Below are 21947 nucleotides of genomic sequence, written 5' to 3'. Positions count from 1 at the left end.
ACTTCTGTGTCAGAATTTTGGGCTAAACAGAATAATTTCAACATCATTTATACTTCTGTCATTCTTACGTAAAACAAGTACTAGCTCTTCCTCTTGAATATACCAGCATTCATTCTGCAATTCTTTATATGCAATTAAAAAATCTAGAAAGGCAAAACTTCTAGCTTTCAGTTGTTTCAACTACTCTTCTTGTTAAAATGTGGAATAAGATCCCCAAAGACTGCAGCTGAAATCACACAAAATGAGTAAATGCACTTATTGGGGAATGATTCTTGTCCCATCATCCATTCAGTGCGTAGATGACATTTCAGTTCCCAACAAAAATAGGGGTTTATTAGGCAAGGAAAACACCCAAAAGACTCTTGCTTCTGCCCACTCAAGTCACCTTGAGTTTACCTCTTCTAGCATTTTATCATGTTTAGGAGAACTGATCATTAAAAATGCACATATACCAAAGGGGATATTAACTCTTAAGCTTTTCTGTTCAGGAAAGAAGATGAGAAACCAAATCATTCTTTAACATGTATTAATTTCTAAAGTGGATATCAGTTCATTCATGTGTTCCTGTGAATGGAGATCTGCTGGTGGGATTTACAAGTAATTCAGAGGAAATTTTGTAAAAGTAGGAAAATAATACTCCAACTGTAGTGACTAAAGAGAGACAGAAGAACAGGAAATTCACTGTGGACATCACCTACAGACATCTTATCTCTATGAAGAAACCCTTTTTCTACCAATTGTGCCTTTGGAGTGCTGTACATTTTGAAAAGCTCTAAATACAAAGTTTACTATCTCAGTCCAGTCAAAAGCAATTGAAATAGATATTTAGTGTAATCAATAAGTCACTATTCCTGTTTCTGGGAACTCTTAATCATTATGTTTACAGATACTTAATTAGCAGTTATAATACTAGAAACCAGACCAAGCTCTGGCTGTATGGTATTGACCTCACTAGTTTGGTCTCCTGCTTGAAAAGCAGCTGAACCAGACATGGGAGGATGCTTGCTGATGACCTCAGGATTCCACAGGATAGAAAATGACACTCTAGACTCAATGAAGGTCCTCATAGTCTTTAGGAAAAGCATATAGAATATCCTCTTATAACTGATTTGTAAGCTGAGGAAAAGGATTCTACAGTAAATTTTTCTAAAACAGAAGTGCTGGGAGGCATAGCCTTCCAAACAATGTATCCTCTGATCCAAAACAGAATCAAGTCAGTCATTCTACATAAAATTTGGCAGAGAAATTGAGTGAGAAAGTTCTATGTTGCCATGTGTTCTTTCCTTCAAAATGAAAAAGAAAAAAAAAAAGAAAGCACAGTACTCTGTTTATAACTTAACTCACCTTTTCTAGAAAATCTGCGCATTTTTTATTTGACAAAATTTCTGACAGTGAAATTTAAAATAAAAGAATTTAAAAACAAGTTACATGTTGCCATTAATTACACAACAAAAATTACATTGTCTTTTAGTGTGAAATACTCTTGAATGAGTAAAACAACCTTAATGTCATAAACAATATTCCCATCACAATATGCATAAGTTTTTTAGCTGGGAGCATTAAATTTTTGCTGGCTATGCCATCACAGAATAGAACAAATGCCATTTGCCAGGTTCTTTTATTGATTTTAAACAGAGCACATCAAGGACAAGTGTACAACAGGGGAAGCATAACCTATTACACAGCAATGGATATTGCTAAAGGTTGCTTCATTACCTTTACTGGATGAGTAGCTAGTTTTTCTTTATATAAATGACACCCTTTAGACAAAACCTCTTCCACATTCGGCTGTTTAGCCTTCACTGCTGCTTCAGTTTCCTGAAAAATAAAAACACAGGCAGTCTAGATTAACCATAGCATAAGCAGCAAGACTGAATTGTCCCAAAACTCCATGGGAAGCTGTAAAACACCAGTAGACAAGCTTCTATTCAGAATTGGTGAGAGGGCAAACACAAGGATAGTGACAGCTAGGGACAAAGAGGATCACCAGAAAAATGAAAATTAAAGAGGGATGGAAAAGAGTAATGTTACCAAAATGAACAGCGGTAGGTCACTTCACCTTGAAGGTCTCAATAAAATGAATAAGAGGCTAGCACAAATTCACAGTAAGAAAGACAGGCATGAGAAATCTCATTTAAGAGGCTCTGTTGTTTTGTCTGTTTTACACTACCAGCTGATGAAAAGTGCACTGATTAACATTTCTTCATACAGTACGTGGCATTAAAACTGTCTAATGACATGCAACAACAATACTGAGTTAGGAAAGATTAAAAATTTTAAAAGAAGACTGCAATTGTGAATACTAAACTACCACTTAGGTAGTAAAAACACTTACAGAAATTAAAAAGAAAAGCACAGTATTAGTGACAGTTCCTAAAGGTCTAGGGAGGCACCTCCATTAACAACAACACCTGACTGAATTAACAACATATTCTGTAACAATTTATTTATTAATCTGAAAAGATGTCATCCATGTGCTAACATAAGGAAATTCCAGATAACATCTCCCAATATATAGCAGCTTCATTTTGCCAAGTACTGACCAGACAAATAATGGGCAAAACTCTACAATTAAGACAAAAAAAAAAAAAACAAAACAAAAACAAACCAACCAACCAAAACAAACAAAAATCCAAACCTACTGAAAATTGTAAAAGAAAATATAAACTACATCTGGAATTCCAAGATTCATGATTTATTTCATTTTTTTTTCTAGTAATATAAGTGAAATAATACCTGAGTTATCAAAATGAAATGTGTATCAAAATGATTTGGGTCTTTTTGTTTTCCTCTCTTCACCCACCTACTACATAGGTTGATTACCTTGACCTAATCAGTATTGCTGACTACCCACTAACTCTCCAAGTTAACTTTCTGTCCACATTCTGTTATCATAAAGGTGACAGCAGACATGATTTTGTGCCAGGTATGTCACTATCTGAGCTAACACATCGTTTTTTGGTGAAAATCTGTTCTTTTTGCTGCAATAAACCTGCTGAAATCTATGCTCTTTTAAGTCCCAAAAAGGGGCCATTTTGCTCATATGTTTAAACTCAACATATAAAGTATGTCTACACTGCTCCCTGAAACTTTACTTACAAAACTTTATGGACAACCACTAAAAATAAAGTCTTAGTAAATTCAATGTTATCTTTAATTTTCCTTTTCAAATACTATTGGTCAACAACAAATGAAGCGAATCAAACCTTGCAATTATATTCGAATGCAATGATTTCTTGCAATGATATTTGAAACATGTTTCAATTACATTTTTTTAATTATGCATTTCAATGTTAATGAAATATAACTGCAAGGATTCATGGAGAATGAGCACTGAAAAGCAATGCACAGCAAAATTGGGATATTGAGGTGGGTGAGAGTTTATTAACCTTTTGATAAAACCTTCATTAAAGTCTTATTTTCTTTCTGTTTCAATACTATGCTAACTTTTTACTTCCCTACTCAGCATGTAAAGAAAAAAAATAATCAAGGAGTGTTAATGAAGAGGTAATTTTCTCCCTATCTTAATGAAAGCTAGGCATTTTAATAATTGTTATTTAGTTTTTGTTTCATTGTTTGTTTTGGGATTTTTTGGTTTTTTTTCCTCACACTAAGCTATCTGCAGTATTTGGCCAATATTTCCTCTTGTATTATTCTACCTGTTTCAAATACTCATCTTCTTTTATGATAGCATCAGTTACCATAACAAATTCTGCAGCAGGAAAACCACATTACAACTCCCTATGGAGTCCCAGAATACCAAGAACACTGTGGATGTGCCTATGCTGAGGGTTTAACCTGTGGCATGAATGTGCCTTTGAGGTAGATTTCTCAATCCTCCACCCTCACTAGACTTTGTTTTTCCCCATGGACTAGTCTAGGAGCACAGACACCATTTTCTTTCAGGCTGTAACCAGTGTGAAAGGTGTAAGTAATGTAGTGAGTTGTTAAATCACTGATTCCTTCTGCTCTACAATTTCCTGGAGTTACATAAACTAATCTTATGTAGTCTGATCATTCAAATTCAGTGACCTTTACCTAAACCAAAATGCATTGTGCAAGCCTATCCAATACAGCATGATGCTTCCTCTGAGATGATATGTAGCAATAAGAATAGAAGTAAGAGTACAGGGGAAAAAGAGGTTCTCAGTATCTTGGCATTCATTTGGACACTGCTGAAATTAACAGATATCTTATCTGTCAGAGCAGCAGATACTTTAACAGGTAGCTTATCTGTCAGAGCAGGAAATACTTTGATTGTTGCCTACTAATCCCAACATCAATTTAAAACATAACAAAATTACTTTAAATAAGTGCACATCTGACACGAAATTGCTGTAGTAACTCTTTGCCCAGTTCTTTGCTTGATGGGATAGCCCCTTGACAAATCCTGCCCAGTGAACAAGTTTCCAACAGTTTCACAACCATTTGCTAGGTGACACCCTATTAATAGGGTTGACAGGCAAGAGAGTAGTTACAGGATTCTGCTCCATCATTTAATCCCCTAAGAGAAGAAAATGGTAATGACCACAATATAGCCTCTGATGGTTTGTACACAAAAAAGATCACAGTTATTATCTAGGCTGTGCAGGATCCAGGAGAAGACCCTATTCTCAGAGCAGAGCCTGACCTCTAATCTTCGTCACACAGGACAGGCTACTGCTAAAGCTAGTAGGAATTGTAGATGCTCATTTCCATCAGTTTTTAGAGAATACCAAAGACATATTTGTTTTAAAGTCCTGATCAAGTCCTCACACTCACTTTGCTGTGGGAGGATGCAGAGCTGTCTCTGGGAGACAGAACTGACTGCTGGAATTGCACAATTTATGAACTGCCTGGGAAAGCAATCACAGTGCTGCTTCTGGGCTGGGTGATGAATATGCTAATTCAACTTTTCACACATATGGCAAATTAAAATACATCATCACTGGAAACTGCTGTTTCTCAAACATGTATAAACAAGAATCAGAGGCTACCTTTTATCCATGAGGCACTATCTATGAGTTTTCAGTGGTGTTAAAGTAGTGCATCCAAACTGATGAAAGCCTGCTGCTGAATAGGCCACACTGGCTTCTGCATTTACAACAACATGCCAATTCAACCTGCTGAACAAAGTTACAGGCTGAAAAAGTGGCAAGGACTTGTCTACAGCCCCACCTGGACTATGAAAAGTCTATTGATATAGCTCAGAACTCCAAAAATTCATATTGCCTAGCTGAAACCAATATATTGACTAAACCTCTGGTGTGTATGCCAATGGAAGATAAAATTTCATGGCTTGGCATATGTTATTTGGATGGAATGATGGTTATGGTTATGATGGAAACTATCCTAGCAGACACAGGCAGGCTGTTTGACATATGCTGCACATATGTTAGGAGGCCCAGTCAACTATGGCGTTGGTCTATATTAAGAATCACAAGCACTGATTCACCTCTTTGGTAACACTGGTAACATTTTTGGGATCAATTTCCCCATGAGCTTACATCCTTTCGACATATTCTGCTGGGACAGAAGGAGAAGTTCAGGGTAATTAAACCTGTGTCTTCACAGTGAAACACAATGCAAAAATGGAATCTTAATTACAGCCTTCATATAAAAAAATACAACTTTGAAATGAGTATAGTGAGTTGTTTCAAAACCTCTTATTGTTTCAAGTTGTTTCATGACCTTTTTTTAGCAAGACAGTACTTTAAATGAAAATTAAAGAAGAGAATTTATTCCCAGGAAAAGAGAAGCACTAAGCAATTTCCCTTTACTTATCAAGACAAGGCAGTGACGTGTAGCAAGCAAATATAATAAATCTAAAATCTAAAACTATTTGTCTGCTTTTAATTTCAAACAAACTTTTATGAAATAACCAGATAAAAATCTTCACATATATTATTTTGATAATAGAAAACTACATTTAAATATGTTTTTCATGCAATTTAGATGTAGAAGAGCGTAACTTGTAATGAGAATTCTTAGAGGTGGATCTTCTTATTCATGCACATAGAATCATTAAGGTTAGAAAAGACCTCTATGATCAAGTCCAACCTTTTGATGCCAAAAGATTTTTAGCTTTTTCATTTATTTGTAGCTTTGTAGATTTTTAATATATAGTTTTAGATTTTCTAGAACTTTTTTTTCCATTTTTCATACTTTAGAAGAATAGCTAACTCTTTCTAACACATTATGTTACACTCTTGAAATTCTGTTTAGTGTTATGGTCAAGAAAAGAATTTATAAGCAGGACACCTTGTTTTGCACCAGCATTTGAGGGACAAAACAAGAACCCACTGGAGACACTCCAAGGTGCCCAAGAGTGGGTCACCAGGGAAACTGTTGTCCTATTGGGTATACCTGATAGATAGACTTATTAATTAACCTTAAAAAAATTGTAGACATCCTATATTGCTTGCCTGCATAGCTGTATTTGTGCACCTGAAAGCTTTCAGTAAAGAACTGCTTTTTATATTAGCACTTTAACATTGTTTGGAAGAGCTTTTCTTCTGATTACAGGCAGCACTTGGACCAAACACCACCACTTTAGCTAAACCATAGCATGGAGTGCTTGGAACTTGAACATCTTGAACACTTCCAGGAATGGTGACACCACCACTTCCCCAGGCAGCATATTCACCCCTGATCATCCTTTTGGTGCAAAAATTCTTCCTGATGTCCAAACTGAACCACCTTTGGCTCATCCTGAGACCATTTTCTCTTGTCCTGTTGTTGGTTGCTGGGAGAAGAGACAGACCCTCACATGGCTACAACCTCCTTTCAGGTAGTTTGAGAGATCAAACTGAGCCTCCTTTTCTCCAGGCTAAACCACTGCAGCTCCCTCAGCTGCTCCTCATCAGACCTGTGCTCCAGACCCTTCCCCAGCTCTGCTGCCCTTCTCTGGACTCACTCCAGCCCCTCAATGCCTTCCTTATAGTGAGGTGCCCAAAACTGCACACAGGATTGGAGGTGTGGTCTCATCAGTGCCGAGCACAGGGGGACAATCCCTGCCCTGGTCCTGCTGCCGCACTATTGCTGATCCAGGCCAGGTGCGATTGGTCTTCTTGGCCCCCTGGGCACACCTGGCTCATGTCCAGCTGCTGTTGACCAGCACTCCCAGGTCCTTTTCCTCCAGGCACATTTCCAGCCCCTCTTCCCCCAGCCTTTAGCTGTGCCTGGGGTTGTTGTGACCCAAGGGCAGGACCTGGCACTTGGCCTTGTTGAGACTCTGGCCTCAGCCCATTGCTCCAGCATGTCCAGGTCCCTCTGCTAAACCTTCCTGCCCTCCAGAAGATCAACACTCCTGCAAACTGCAAACAATTCCCCCTTTTAGACAAGTGAATTCCATCTTTCTCCAATAGGGCTGGTGCTGTATAAACCACCCCATGTTCAAAAAAGCCAATGACAACAATTTTTAAGACATGTATTGAAGAGGTGCGCTCTCCTGGACCTTTCAGAATTTTTCCCTGCTACCAAAGGGATTGAGGAAAACCACCTCAGCTCTTGTCCCTTCAACAAGTCATCCCAGTGCCCTGAAGTCCTTTTTGATTGCTCTAGAACTTCTTGTCACTGCTGACCTGGACAACCAGAAGTGGGTAATAATCAGAGTCCAGGGAGTGTCTTAATCATGTCTCTTATATGGACCCCAGGGAGGCAAAACACTTCTCTGTGGGATGGATCCAGTTTGTATACAGGGCCCTCAATTCCCCTTGGAAGGAGTCACCTACAACACTATCCTTTTTTATTAACAGCTGTAAATGTGAAATTCCAGCAAACATTCACACCTATCTTTCAAGTTACTATTCCCACACATTAAGGGAAAAGTTATAAATAAGTGGTGAGGTTCTGAGTGCCTAATTTTTTCCTCCCATGGTAAAAAAAAAAAAAAGAAAAAAAAAAGGGCAGTAGATAACATGACTATATTCCCATTTTCAAGAAATCTGATTTTAAAAAAGTGACCTCCTTTGACTCAGCTCTGCATTTTTCCATTCATGGTACAGGATAACAAGCTAAACCGTGACAAAGAATGGTCAGAGAAGACTTAATTAAAATACATCAAAATTCAGCTACACCACAATAAGCATCAGATCTTGATGGCAGGTAAGACAGTACAGTCAACAGCATTCTTGGGAGTCACTTTAGATATTTATACAATATTATTAGAATACAACTAAGATGTGCTATAAGCAGTTCTGTAGCCATCTTGAGTTGGAACTTAATCAACTGGGGGGAAAATGCAGTTGCCAGTATTTAAACTTCCTGAATAAAGATCTAAATCAATTTAGATAAAATTCAACGAAAGGTAAGCTCCTACCACTGTTCTTTTTAGTTAACAGATGAAAAGGTTTGATAACTTTCTGAATATTTTAGTTATCTCTATATAGAAATAAAATGCTCTGTGAACATCTGAATTACAGAATTTAAATATGCCTTCCTGTCTTAGGGATTTATGAGAAATAGTACAAAATAACCCCCTGAAGTAATTCAATTTAAAGACCATTCCATTAGTGGCCTAGGTCAAAGTAGTGTAAAATTAGATTATCACTAAAATTATTCTGTAACTAGTGGACAAAGTTTTATGCACCTGCTTCTAAAAATGCCATTTTAATGATTAAATAAAATAATATTTTTTTCCCCATTACATTAACTGACTGATCTTCTAAATGTGTGAGAATAAAATTTGATCCCAAGCCCATGTTAGAAGCTATCTTAATGTGGAAAAGAATATTGTGAAATATATTCAGCTTTTTAGAGTAAAGTATGCAAACAAAAGACACCTGGTTTTAATGAGATTCTGGAAAATTGTTACAACTATAATTCTTGACCTATGTGGAAAAGTTTTGAAATATTTTGGGGAAAGAACAATCCTTACACAGAAAAGACCACTACATGAAGGACCTCTTTCTTCTAAAAGTGCAATTTTAGAGTTCATAACCACTTTGCAAACCTACAAGTGAAACCTTTGTGCAGTTTATAACATATGCCGACATAATTCTGTTCCCTCCAATGTGCCTTATTCCTAGTACTGGAAAAGGGAAGGGAAGGAAAGAAAATAACAAGGGAATCCTCCACAAAGAAATGGAACTAAGAAGGTCCCAAAATTTAAGCCATGCAAAGTGCCTGAAATTGCAAACCCTACCATTCTGCAGAGCGAAACATTTTATCCAAAGCATGTTTTCCTGTTGGCTATCAGGAATTTGTGAACTTCTTCTCTACTTCTAGAGGAGATGAAATATAGTAATTTTTCCTCACACAGAGAAATCACTATCTATCCATTGCAGCTGTCTATCCTGAAAAGGAAATTTCCTGGAGCTACTGAAGATGGATGAAATTATTAGCTGTAGAGACATGACCTGCAGATACAGGATATGAAAAGAATTTAGCTATGGTGGTCATATACCGATAAAGCACAGTTAATCATCCAGTTGGACTGCAAAAAGGTGCAGTCAGAATTCTTTGAGATTGGATGTGATTCAGAATATTTTCTTTTGAGACTGGACAGGACAGGATGAAATAGCTGCTCTTGTTCCACCTGCAGATCCTCTGCAGATCCTCTCTTATTTACAGTGCATACTAAAAAAGAGATAATAACAAACCCAAGTGAACTGACAGAGAAAAAGGAAATTTCGCAGAAAAACAAAATGAGAAATTCATGCAAGAAAATAAGGGAAGTCACAATAATTTTACTAGCTCTCTCTTAGTATTCTGTGTTCTTAGGTGCTAACAAATAGCAGCTTTGGAGGAAGAAAAATTATTTAGATGAACACAGTAGCAGATATGGGGTACACCACAAGCACTGGCAAGTGAAATTTGGTGATAATTATAAAAATATTGAGCCATGAAATTTCTTCTTGCACACAGGAAAGAGAAATCAGAATTTATTCTCTCTTATTTCAGAAATAATGTTTTATTCAATAAAATGATTTAAAAATAATTTAACTTGTGAGGGAAGAATTTACATATTTATTTATTTTACCATCAAATTCTTAGTTGGTTATTATTCTCTTTCTTAGTCAAGGCTTAGCTGCAACTTTTCATTCTCTTTTCAAGTTTAGTAAAATAATCATTTTCAGAGGAGTTTCTGGCTACAAAAAGGAACTAGGAAAGAAATCAAAATCAAAATCTGTTACTGGTCTAGCACTGGTTTGTTGATTGTAACATGTTTTTAGATATGCCCATCTTCTAGTATTAGTCTTTCATAAATCATTTGAAAAGAATGTGCATGAGGATGTGTTTCTACCATTTATCTTCCAACAGTTTCACTGGAAGGAATGGCAGAGACTGCTCCAGTACATTACTTCAACAGCAGAAGCGGAGGTAACTTTCAGTAAAGAGAATTTATAGTATTATTTATAGTATTATATTTATTATTATAGTGTGGAAAGAATGATGGTTCATTTTCAACTGACTGGTTTGCAAATGAAAATGGAGAAGTTATATCCACACTCCAAGTGATAGCACTTTTTGTTTTAATTTCCATAAATAAGTATGTTCTCAGAAGTTGATCTTTTTAGAATCACAATGATTGATTTCATCTGGAAAAAAGAAAATTCTTATTAGAAAGAATGCAAAGAACTAGTAAGCAAATGCTATTCAGCTGGGCCTAGGCTTACATGGATGTATTGGGCATAGCTGGGATGAACCTAACTTTCCTCACAGCAGCCTGCATGGCACTATGTTTTGCATTTACAATGAAAACAGTGTTGATAACAGAGGCATCTTTTAGCTGTTGCTGGGTAGCACTGACACAAACCCAAGGCCTTCTGTGTTTCTCATGCTGCTCTACCAGAAAACAGGCTGGAGGTGCACAACAAACTGGGAGGGGATGCAGTGGCTACAGCTGACCCTGACTGACCAAAGGGATATCCCAGACCATATAACCTAAAGCTTAGCAATAAACGCTGTGGGGAAGGATGAAAGGGAGACATCTGGAGTAAAAGAACTTGTCTTTCCAAGTAACTGTTTCTTGTGAATGAGCCCAGCTTTCCTGGCAATAGTTGAACACCTGCCTGCCCTTGGGAACTGGTGAATGATTTCCTTCATTGCTTTGCTTGCATGGGCAGGTTTATTTTACCTGTTAAACTGTTTTTATCTCAACCCCCCCCAGTCTTCTCATCTTTGCTCTTATGGTTCTTTTACCCATCCCACTGGGAAGGTAGGGATGGGAGAGGGGCAGGTGGTGAGCAAGCAGCTGTGTGGGGCTGGGCTGCCTGCCATCATTAACCCACAACAACTTTTTAGAAAGTATTCCCACCTGACCTGCCAAGAGTCTTGAAATGCAAATTTTTTCCAGTGAAAAGCACTGACTCTCTTAACAAGAGCACCTCACAAGAGTTAAGATTTACACCACTATACCCAGTGTCAAAGCTGCCTTTTCTTGGAAGTTTAGCACAAAATCTGCAACAGGACTGAGTGATTTTCACACTATGACTTTAGTGTGAGAAAGAACTAAGATCACTTTAGGCATAAATTTTTATTTTAACTTAAATCAGCAAGTAAAAAATAAACCAATTTTTGCTCAAATATCATCCAAAATAATATCAGCTAAATCAAACATTCAAATATCTATCAGGTATGAAAACTTTGTATCATTTCAAATATCTATCAGGTACGAAAACTTTGTATCGTTTTCAATGTACAAAAAACTATGAAGACATACATTGCCTATTTCTAACATTTATTACGTAGCAATCAATTCAAAGCAAATGGAGCCAAAGATAATAGGACCTGTGCAGCTGTAAGTGTTCATTTGAATGATCTCCTCTTCAGATTTCAGTATTTTAAATTGTTTGTGATCAGTAGAGAAAAAAAAATAATCTTACAAAATAAGAGTTACTGTTTCATAAATAATATGCTATTATCAAGAATATATCCAAGGCTTTTCAAGAACTGTGTTTTGAAGAGATAGGATGTTTTCTGTTAAGAATAGAATATATGAAAAAGATAGTGAGAATGTTAGAAAAGCTGTGTTTTGTTGAATAGGAGAGGAAATTTCCTATCTTAGAAAACATAATTACACTGAAGCAAGCTACAGTATTGGTATTAACTTCACTAGAGCCTAGGTAAACTGCCCTGTCATTTCTCTAAGTTTGCTTTTGTATTTATTTGTTTGCTTATATTAAGAACACTTTGAAGAGTACCTGAGCTGTTATCGGTAGTACAAGGAGGAAGCCAAAAACCAAAGCTGAGGTACTAGCTCACTAACTTCTAACCAACTCACCCACACTTCTAAAAAGCTTATGCTTTTAACAATGAAATCACATCTTGATTTATCTTTCATTATTTCCAATAAAAACAGTACTACTACGCATTAAATACTTGATCACCTTTCAGAAATCTTTCCCTTCCTGAGATGCCGGGACACAGTGTTTGCAATCCATCCTTATGGCTGCAAAGTCTGTTATACATTAAATTTAAAAGCATTACTCATTGGGAAAGTTTTGCCATATTTTCAAAAGCCACCTGCAGCTAATATTGTTTAATATTCTTGCAATTTGAATAGATTTCTTCAGAAGATATTTGGACACACTGTTGAAATGCTCAAAGCAGAGCATGGATTGGGTTGCTCCTCAAAGTCCCATAAGAAAATTTCAGGGAAGAGCCATAACTGATTTAGGCACAGAATATCAAGATATAGGTAGTTTAAATTTCATCATCAGAAGTTTTCCCAGTTCAGCCTTTTGCCAAATCAGGCCTCAGAGATAGATCTCTGAGGTACATATTTCTAATGTGCTCTTATAGACAAATTACACTACCTCTTATTGTATTCAAAACTATTCCTTTAAAAGTATGTTAGCAAAATGAAAAGGTAAAAGAATCAGTGAAGTGTAAAAATCTGACTTATCTGGGCCTAGATTGTCAAGAAAAAACTGACAAATGATGACTGATGGACGAAGAATACAGCAATGTCCATTTGGCATTTTCATTCTCTCCTGTAATTTTCTTTTATTTATCTAGAATTAGGTTTGCTACTCCTCAGCCTTGCTCTTCTATTCTAACTTAAGCTTGTCAAGTATATAATGAAGTGATTGACAAGAGTTGACAGCCTTCTTATTGTCACTCAAAGTTATCAAGGACAAAATTCAAATACATGTTAGTTTTTAAAAATAAAGAGTCATTAATTTTTTGTTAAGGATGGTCAGTTTTTATCTGCGAAAATCCACACTCAGAAAGAGTTTGAAGCAGTACAAGCAGAAATCAAGGCTGTATATGCCTTGGAAAAGGACTCAAGTGTAGAGGGGCAGAGGAGGAGTGAGTGATGACCCAGAGGTAAGGAGGGAGTAAAGGGAAAAGATTGGGAAACTGAATAAGCAGGCAGAAAGGACCATTGAGGTTGCAAGGGGATTTGGAGTCAAAGGTGGCTGGAAAATATAAAGTGGTTTGTTATATTGTCTGGAGAAGATGATTTGAAAGGGTCAGCAGGGTGTTCAGTGAGCTAGCAGTAGAAACATGGATTTCTGCATTCTGCCAACTCACTTCCTATCCAGAAGTGTCATTTCTCTATCCATTCCTTAAATAGGACTTGCATTTCTGTCCATCTTTTCCATGTCCTCATCATCTATAATAAATCTGTCACAATCACCCTGGAAAACTGCTTTCCAGGGGAAATAGCAGTGCTGAAGTAAAGACCAGAAAGAATTCCCAGAAGCGCAGCTTTAACCTTTTCCTATGGTTAGAAGGAGGGATGATGACTCCTAAGGCTTTCAACAGGTAGGAGGAGGAGGAGCAAGCAGTACTGCCTCCCTCCTCTCCTCCACGTCCTCTCCCCATATCCTTGAACATGAGGGATGAGGTTGTCTCTTCAGGTTGGAATAGAGTAGCTTCAGCTCCTCTTTTAACTGCAGGGAAACTGGAATCAAGCTAAGCATCTCAGGCCATTTGGTCCTTGAAAGAGTAAATCATTGCAGTGGCAAAGAATTTGTGAAAGTATTAAATGTAAATGCATACAATAGTAATATGCATATTATTAAAATAAAGTCCAGAAATGCACAAGAAAAAAGCCTAAACACTGTTTACTTGATGTCTGCCTTTACTACACTGCGCAGCTTGTTCAAACAGACAGAGAGGAATATGGAATAAGGTTTGGTAAATATCTGTATTTTAATTTCCTCATAAGAAGTTTCATGTGTACTTTTCCCACTTGCTGCCACTGACCAAAAAAAAGAAAAAAAAAAAGGAAAAAAGAGAAGAAAAATAAAAAAGTCAGAGAAAAAAAAAATATTATTTCTACCATCAAAAAGTATTGATTTTAAGAATATAATAGGTAACTAAGAAGGTTAAATGACATTTAAAATATAAAATATATAGAATAAGGAATTCATCCTTTGTTCTCTGGACTACACTAGTCAAACCTCAAAATTAAAGTACATCAATCCTTGGCAAGATTAGAGTACATTCGAGGACTATTTTAAACACTAAAAAATTACTGTTCAATTTCTTCTACAGCACTTTTTTCCTTTCAAAATTTTGTATTTGAAGTAGGAATTCACTAAATAAAATCTCACTGCCTCAGAAACTTAGAATGTTTTAGATGGAAAAAAAAAATTGAAAATGTTATTAAATGAAGATTGCTATCAGTAGTAAAAGATATCAGAGGTACTAGATACTTCTTTTCTAGGTTAACTAAGGTGTTTCTGGACTTCACGACTGGAGAGCAAGAGAAAACAACAAGTTTTATTATGTTAATTGAGCAAGGCTGAAGAAATATGTGAATTTAAATTTTTCAGAAGACTTTGACTGTTTGACTTTATAAAAACACTGACCCTTGGATTTCAAACACTAAATAACAAAGTAAACATTCCACAGTAACAGCTAAAATTTATGAGCAACTAAAACCATATAAGCATTAGCCTATTTGTGAGCTTTTCTTAGCTTACTAGACAACATACCTTTAATTCTTTACATATTTGGGTTTCTGAAATTATTTTTGGCTAATAGTATCTTGTTGACTACATCACAACACAATAAAACAGCTTTACTATATACATATTACAAAGAAGTTGGATTTTTTTAGGCTGTAAAAAAGCTTTTAACTCCCACTTAAGGTATTTTTCTAAAGCCTTAGCACACCACAAATGTTACATGGACTACATTTAAAAAGTGCAATCTGACTGTAACAGATTGCAAAATGTTAATTTTATCTTAGTCACAGTTGCAGTAGGTTTACTTCTGGTATGTCTTATTCAGTCATTTTGATTTTTATATACTTAAGAAAACCCTATTATTCTCACTCTGTTCTTTGAAATACAGCATGAATTTAACCATGCTTTGAAGCTTTCTAGGGTTCTTCCTGTAAGCAAGACATCTGGGAATCTCTAATCAAAACTCTCAGTGACTTGGAGTCCTGTCATACGCAGAATTGGGATTGACCAGGACTATCAGGAAATAAATATTTAGAGGAAAAAAAAACTGGGATAAATCAAGAAAAAAAAGTTGGTTAGATTTTCTGAAGGTATTTTCTTATGCTATCAACTAGAGCAGCAGACTCTGATTATCTGACTTAGCAAAAAAAAGCTTGTGATTAAAGATAACCATATTATTTTCAGGACCAAAAAAATAATTGCTTTGACCACTACAATAATTGTTTTTTGAACTAATACTAATTAGATACTCCAAATTTGCTTTCTTGTCTGAATTAGAACAACCGTACTGATGGTGAACAAACAAGTTTTAGGAAAGAAATTAATTACTGTCTATTAATACAGTATTGGACCTCTCTCTAGTTTGGCAAACAAAGCAGTGACAGAAAGATGGAGTTAAATAAACTCAGCTGAAGAAAAATGTGCAGGTTTTTAACTCAACCATTGAAGTAATTTACCAGGAGATGTGGATGACTGTTCATATGTGGAAATTAGAAACCAGTCTTGGCTGGTTTGGCTTCATCTGGGATTTTTTAATTATTATTTTTGAGAGAGGTGTATTACAGTTCAAGCAGAAAATAAGCCAGAAAAAGGAAAGGATGACTTTATAAAGTAGGTCCGTTCAAAGTCAGCTGCAGTGTTGCCATACCGCATGCAAAAGTTGTAACTGTTTCTGTATAAATGTTTCATATAATATCTTAATAGCCCAGAAATATTTGTGGGGCTCTTTTTAATATTAATATTTTTCACAAAAAGAAGAATACCTGGCAAAATATTTGTCAGTGATATCTAGTTTAAAAGGGAAGGTGGAGACCATCCTATTAGAAGTTCGTGGATGTCCACATTTCAGTAATTACTACACAGTTTTCTCTGCTGTTAAATCTACTATCTCCTGCTGTTAGATGGCTATCCCACACATTTCTAGCCCAAAATACTGCTGAAGTACCCTGGGAAATGTATATCAAAATACTATGAAATTGCCATAGACTTGAAAGAAGCAAGGTTATCCTTTTAGAGCCCAAGAAGCAAGGAAAAATTGGAGATAGTGCTGTTAGGGTCAAGAATCAGGCAGATCTGAAAATGCTAAATAAAACTTCCTCATGTCAAAATTCCTTCACTGACAGACTGTATTTCATATCACCCATGTTATCCTGCAGGGCCTTAGGTTTAGACTGAGGGGATATGGTTGCATTAAGAGTCAAAAAGCAGCCATCACTTCCTAGGACTCAGGTTTACTTATGTGAATAAAGATGTGGCAATACAACTAGCAAAACCATGGTATTAGAATGTGCAGGAGTTAGAAAATGCACATCTTTATCTGTGGATTTTTTACTGAGAGAGGAAGAAAAATAAAGTTGATCAACATAAATTGAAAGCAGGACCAGGAAAATCAAGGCATTACATAGTCAATAGTATTGAGAGAAGTTACCGATTGAAAAAAAAAGTACCAGCACATAAAAAACAATCACATAGTAAGAGCTGAGCTTCAGGATGTCATTTGTGAAAGGTTCTCCTGCCATGGCTGCATCCACTGACTGTGGCTGTAACACCCACAGCTTAGACACCAATGCTGGCAGAAGCTGTATCGTAAACAGAGCTGTTCTGTTAAATACTCCAACATTTTCCCATGCTGTAATGTAAACAATTGTTGTACTATTTCCTTGGCACCATTTTGTAAAATTGGAAATTCATGATGATACCATCGAAGTTGGTGAAGTATGAATGCTAAATCATGCAAAATAGCTATCAGAATGAGGGTAAACCCAGGTCAAAGAACAAACCCAGACAGAGTCATACTGTCAAGCTTGGGAAACCAGAGCTGTAAAAGACACAATATGAAATATATCCTACATGCATGAGAAGCTGGTACACTGCAAACTTGGAAGTGCTCCAGTGCTCTCAAGTAGCAGAGGAATCAAGACTTTCTTAGATATGTAGATTTCATGCCTTCCCCATGCATATAGATGAGTATTTCACAGGTGTAGACTACATATTATGCTATTATTGGAAATGATCACGTCAAAGTGATCACGTCAATGTGATCATCATAAAAAATATTCAACACAAAGAACAAAGATCTATCCTAATACTTTACATCTGTAGCCTGAAAATTCAATGTTGATTTATTTGGATAAATTTCTTTAATAAGTTTCTTTGGATAAGTTTCTTAAATTAAAACATATATATATATATATATATATATATGTATATATATATATGTATATATATATATATTTGACAGTTTATAGAAGAAAACTGTAATTAAGGATGAAAATAATGAGTGAAGCAAACACTGGTACAGAGGCTTTCTAGATCCTGAGAATGAAGAATCCTTTCTCTACTCTTACTCAATACACACATTTCTTATATAGTGAGAAATGAGTGTGATTTTTGACACCATTGCAAAAATTTGTCATGCTTGACTGAGGATGAGGGTCCTAATTGTGGCACTACAGCCTCTAAATTGTGGCCAAGAAAATTACGAAGACAAATCATAATGGCATAAAATATAGGGTTTATTGAGCCATACTGTAATTCTTTGAACTAAGTGTAGAATTATGATAGCAGAATGAGCTGAAAGGAAAAAAAAATCAGCAGGAAATGTATTTTATAGTAAATGCTGTTGCAAAATACATTATGCTTTCTGGAACTGAATATCTAAAAAAATTTGTTTGTACAATTTAATAATGTTCACATTTTTCTTAACATTTTTTTGCTGCTTTTTAAACTGACATTTGTACATACTTTAGAAGCTAAGATGTTGCCCAAAACCTCAAATGACAGAACGTTCCAGGGATTGTAGGACTATGAAGTCACCTGGTATGTATCTTGGTCACCACAAGGTCTTACTCCATATGGGTGACCAAGGAGCATGCTGGACTTGTCCAATCTCTTTATGTCTGCATCTTCTATTCGTCTGTTTTCTAACTGCATTACTGTGAAGGAGGAAAGAACCTGTCCCTCCATGTATGTTTTTTACTAAACTTAGGATTCAAGTGTAGGAAACACCAGATATTAAACATCTGGAACCATGAACTGTTTAGCCAATGATCATTAATTCCTTAGGTTGCAAGAGTCTTTAAATAGTGAAAAGTTTTAAATTGACTTGGGGCCCCCACCATCGAATGCCCATGGTGAAGGAAGACCAACAAGACACTGTTGGATGCATGGGTGGTGTCTATCTTCTGCTTAACCTCTGTCTCTCTTTTCTTCTCACTCTCTCTCTCCCTCCCCTCTCTTTTCTATTTCATTCTATCTCTCTACCTCACATTTTACAGTTAAATAAAATCTGTATTTTTGACTTCAGCATATGATCATGTTTGCACCTCAGTTTGGGTAGAGACATCTCTCAATAATTGGATCTTAACAACTCTTATTTTTGTATAACTAATTTTCATCTTTCCCTGATTTTGTATGTGGTGACAGAAGTAATGAACTAAAAAGGGAGAGGGCATATGCTCAAGTTATTCAGCCTAACTACCCACATCATTAAATTGTGAGCTTTGCTTCCAACATGGGACAAACTGCAAGGTCTGAGGCAATGCCCAGGCATGGTCGAGGATTAGCACCAGCCACAGATGCAGCAACAGGCACTTTGGATGCAATCATGTTTCTGGGGGAGTTGGGATTGTTGCTGAAAGGATACAAGCTGTGCTTCACCAATTAACCTCTAGGCCAAGAAATGGTCCTGGGCACTTCATAACTACTAATAGAGATGTAGATTTAAGAGCTGTAGGAAGGATTTTAATTGCTCTACCTGTCGCCAAGCCCAATTATGTATTGTGTCTTCAAAGTCTTATTTTGTCAAGTTCTCTGTAACAACTGTAATAATTTTGCCTTTGATTGCACCTTTTTTACTCTCATATAATTACTTTTGTGCCATCATTAAAGGTTAACACTGCTGGAGATTTTATTTAATTATTCTTCTAAGTAAATTGAAGGGACTTCTCATCTCTTCTAAATAAATGATTTTTGCAGGTGGAAAAAAGTTATGAACTTTTAAACTGGTATTAATTCAGAGAAATTTAAAGTTGTAAGTGTGAGCTGTGAAAGTGAAATTCCCAGATATTCTCCTTTATATACTTATCATGCATGTATTATATAGATTAATATTATTTAAAATATTAAATCAGATTATCTGATAAGGACCTGCATTTATTATATCCCTTGATTTGTGGAAGAAAAAACAATGATAGTTCTCAGATTATAGCTGCATGTCAGAAGCAAAGGTTGCTATGGTTTTGAGAGAAAAAAATCACAGTATTTTGGAAAATTCATTCAGAATATTGATAATGTGTATTTTAGGTGCACTTTACTTTTTTCTATCAATTTTAAATTTCAGCTACCACAAATTTCTGTAATTGAAATTTGCTAAATATAAGTAAAAATGCAAGAAACTTGCTTAAAAATAGACATATTACTTCAAAATCATATTGCTAGCAAGCAAAAGACACCTCAGCAATACATTTAAAATAAACACATATCCACTTCCTCTTTCTGTTCTACCTATCCAACCCCACATGTTCTTATAATTTATTTCAACCTGCTTCTGACATCAGAAAATTTCTAACATTCAATATTTTGTGGCTTTTAGAAATTAATAACTGTACAATAGTTAAAGCTTATACCTACTCATGTTAATTTTGGAACTCTTTTTCTGCAAAAACAAATTAGAAAACAAAAGAGTCAGGAGAGGACTTAATGGCTGGAGAGAAAGGAAAACTTTACCTTGCAGGCTTAGTAAGAGTATGAAGAACATTTACAGAAATTTCATAAAAGACAGCGTCTCAAAAGAAATTAAAATTAATATTTGCAAGCCATTACATCAAATCCTGTCATCAAAATATTCTGGTTTTACTGAGGACTTACATAAACCTCATCTTTTTTGCTCCAGCACTGTATTTACAAATGTGATGGCCAGTTTTAAACTTCTGCTTCATAGCTTCCAAACTTTTAGAATGTCCAAAAAGATTTTTTGTAAAATTTTGTATCCAGTCTCTTTTCTAAGAATATTATCACTATGTTTTTCATTCCACTAGGTGATCGTGTCACTCTTGTTTCTGAGAAAAGGAGTTATGAAATCCTATAGAAGATATTTCAGTGTTCTTTGGATATCGGTGAAGGCATTAAAATGGTTGTAGAATAAATGTTGAATATTTATACAGCATCTGGGAATACCAGAGCAAAAGACACATCCTTTCCATAGGTAGGATACACATCCTTACTTCTTTTAAAGGCACACATTAGCCATAGCAATTTAATTAATTGAAATTGTAATTAGGATAGCAATTTTAAAATACACATAAATATAAACATTTCAACAATTATTTGAGAGGGTATTTATGTCCAGGCTTGACCCAGTGTAGGACAGAGAGCATGTTAGCATGGGTCTGAATGTTTGAAGTTGAGTGTAAAATTGAACACTGTCAAGAAGTGCTTTCCTAAATTATATCTACTCATTCTTAATGTGTTTTGTAGTTATTAATGGTCGTACTCTGCTAAATCTTTAAAAAAGGTTCTGAGGAACTGCCTTCAGAGTTAATTAATAAAGTGTCTTAAATGTAAATGTTTCTCTCTGTCAAAAGAAACCTACAGTCTGGATAAACCTAATTCAACATCTTAAAGAAGTTAAATCTATATCTTTTAAAAGCAATCCACATAGATAGCATGCATATAAGAAGCAAATACACTTTATATGATTACAGTCCTTATAATGGTAGTAGTCCTTATAATCCTTAAAGTCCTTATAATCATAGCTAAGTTATCTACAACCAAAACGGGCCAGCCTTTACAGGAAAGTGATAGAAATTTATCTGTGAAAGGAATATGGTGGAGTCTTTCACAGAGAGAAAGGGTATTTGAGTTTCTTTGGAGCTCTTCATTGTCTCCCCACCTCTCAGGGCATACATGACTTCTTCCCTCCATTTCAGGACTACAGATTTTTTTTTTTCTTCTTGCTCTTTCAACCAATTTCAGAAATATTCTAGTCACATCACCACAAGATGGAAGAGCCAAGCAGAACATTTCACTCACAATAAGTATGGAAAACAATAGTCCTACAATTTGTAGAAATTTAGCCCTATTTTCATTTTATATAAAATTCAATGGTGGAATCATTCTAGAAATACAGGAACAAAATAGAAGAATATTTGAAACACCTAAAAAATTTTCTTAAACTACAGGAGATAAGGATTTAGTTTTCTTGAAACCAAAATTCCATCAGTTATTTAGTATGTATAATGACATTTGCAAAAATTACACTGATTTTATCCTTTTGAAAGGGAATGAATGCTATTGCTGAACTCATTCTGTCAATTATAGGACTGCAACAGGACTTGAGATTCAGTGTTTTCTAATGCCATTGTATGGCTTAAAAAGTGTTTGGGTATTAAACCAGTTCCTTAGCAGAAACTAAGTTAAAGTAAACTTAATAACATGCTCTGCAAAACCATACATCTTCAGGATTTCTTTTCTTGGAAGACAAGAAAATTTTGAATATTTACATTCTTTTTCATTTTCTGCTAAAAATTGCACCATCAAATTGATACAAAACAAAACTCAGTGTCTTTAGTTAAATCTTCCTATGAGAACAAGATGCTGAGC

The 21947-nt window shown here is 35.6% G+C and overlaps 1 protein-coding gene across 3 annotated transcripts in view; it reads right to left on the bottom strand.

Annotated features, from left to right (window-relative positions):
* DMD (dystrophin) overlaps positions 1–21947 on the bottom strand; it is a 567421-nt gene that overhangs the window by 338102 nt on the left and 207372 nt on the right. For all 3 annotated transcript variants that reach the window (XM_053931535.1, XM_053931545.1, XM_053931553.1), the window contains one exon: positions 1717–1818. In XM_053931535.1, the coding sequence (XP_053787510.1) occupies positions 1717–1818 (102 nt within the window). The remainder of the gene's footprint in view (positions 1–1716; positions 1819–21947) is intronic.

Source organism: Vidua chalybeata, chromosome 2, assembly GCF_026979565.1.
Source record: "Vidua chalybeata isolate OUT-0048 chromosome 2, bVidCha1 merged haplotype, whole genome shotgun sequence".
Lineage (NCBI taxonomy): Eukaryota > Metazoa > Chordata > Aves > Passeriformes > Viduidae > Vidua > Vidua chalybeata.
This window is presented reverse-complemented; position numbering and strand designations above follow the sequence as displayed.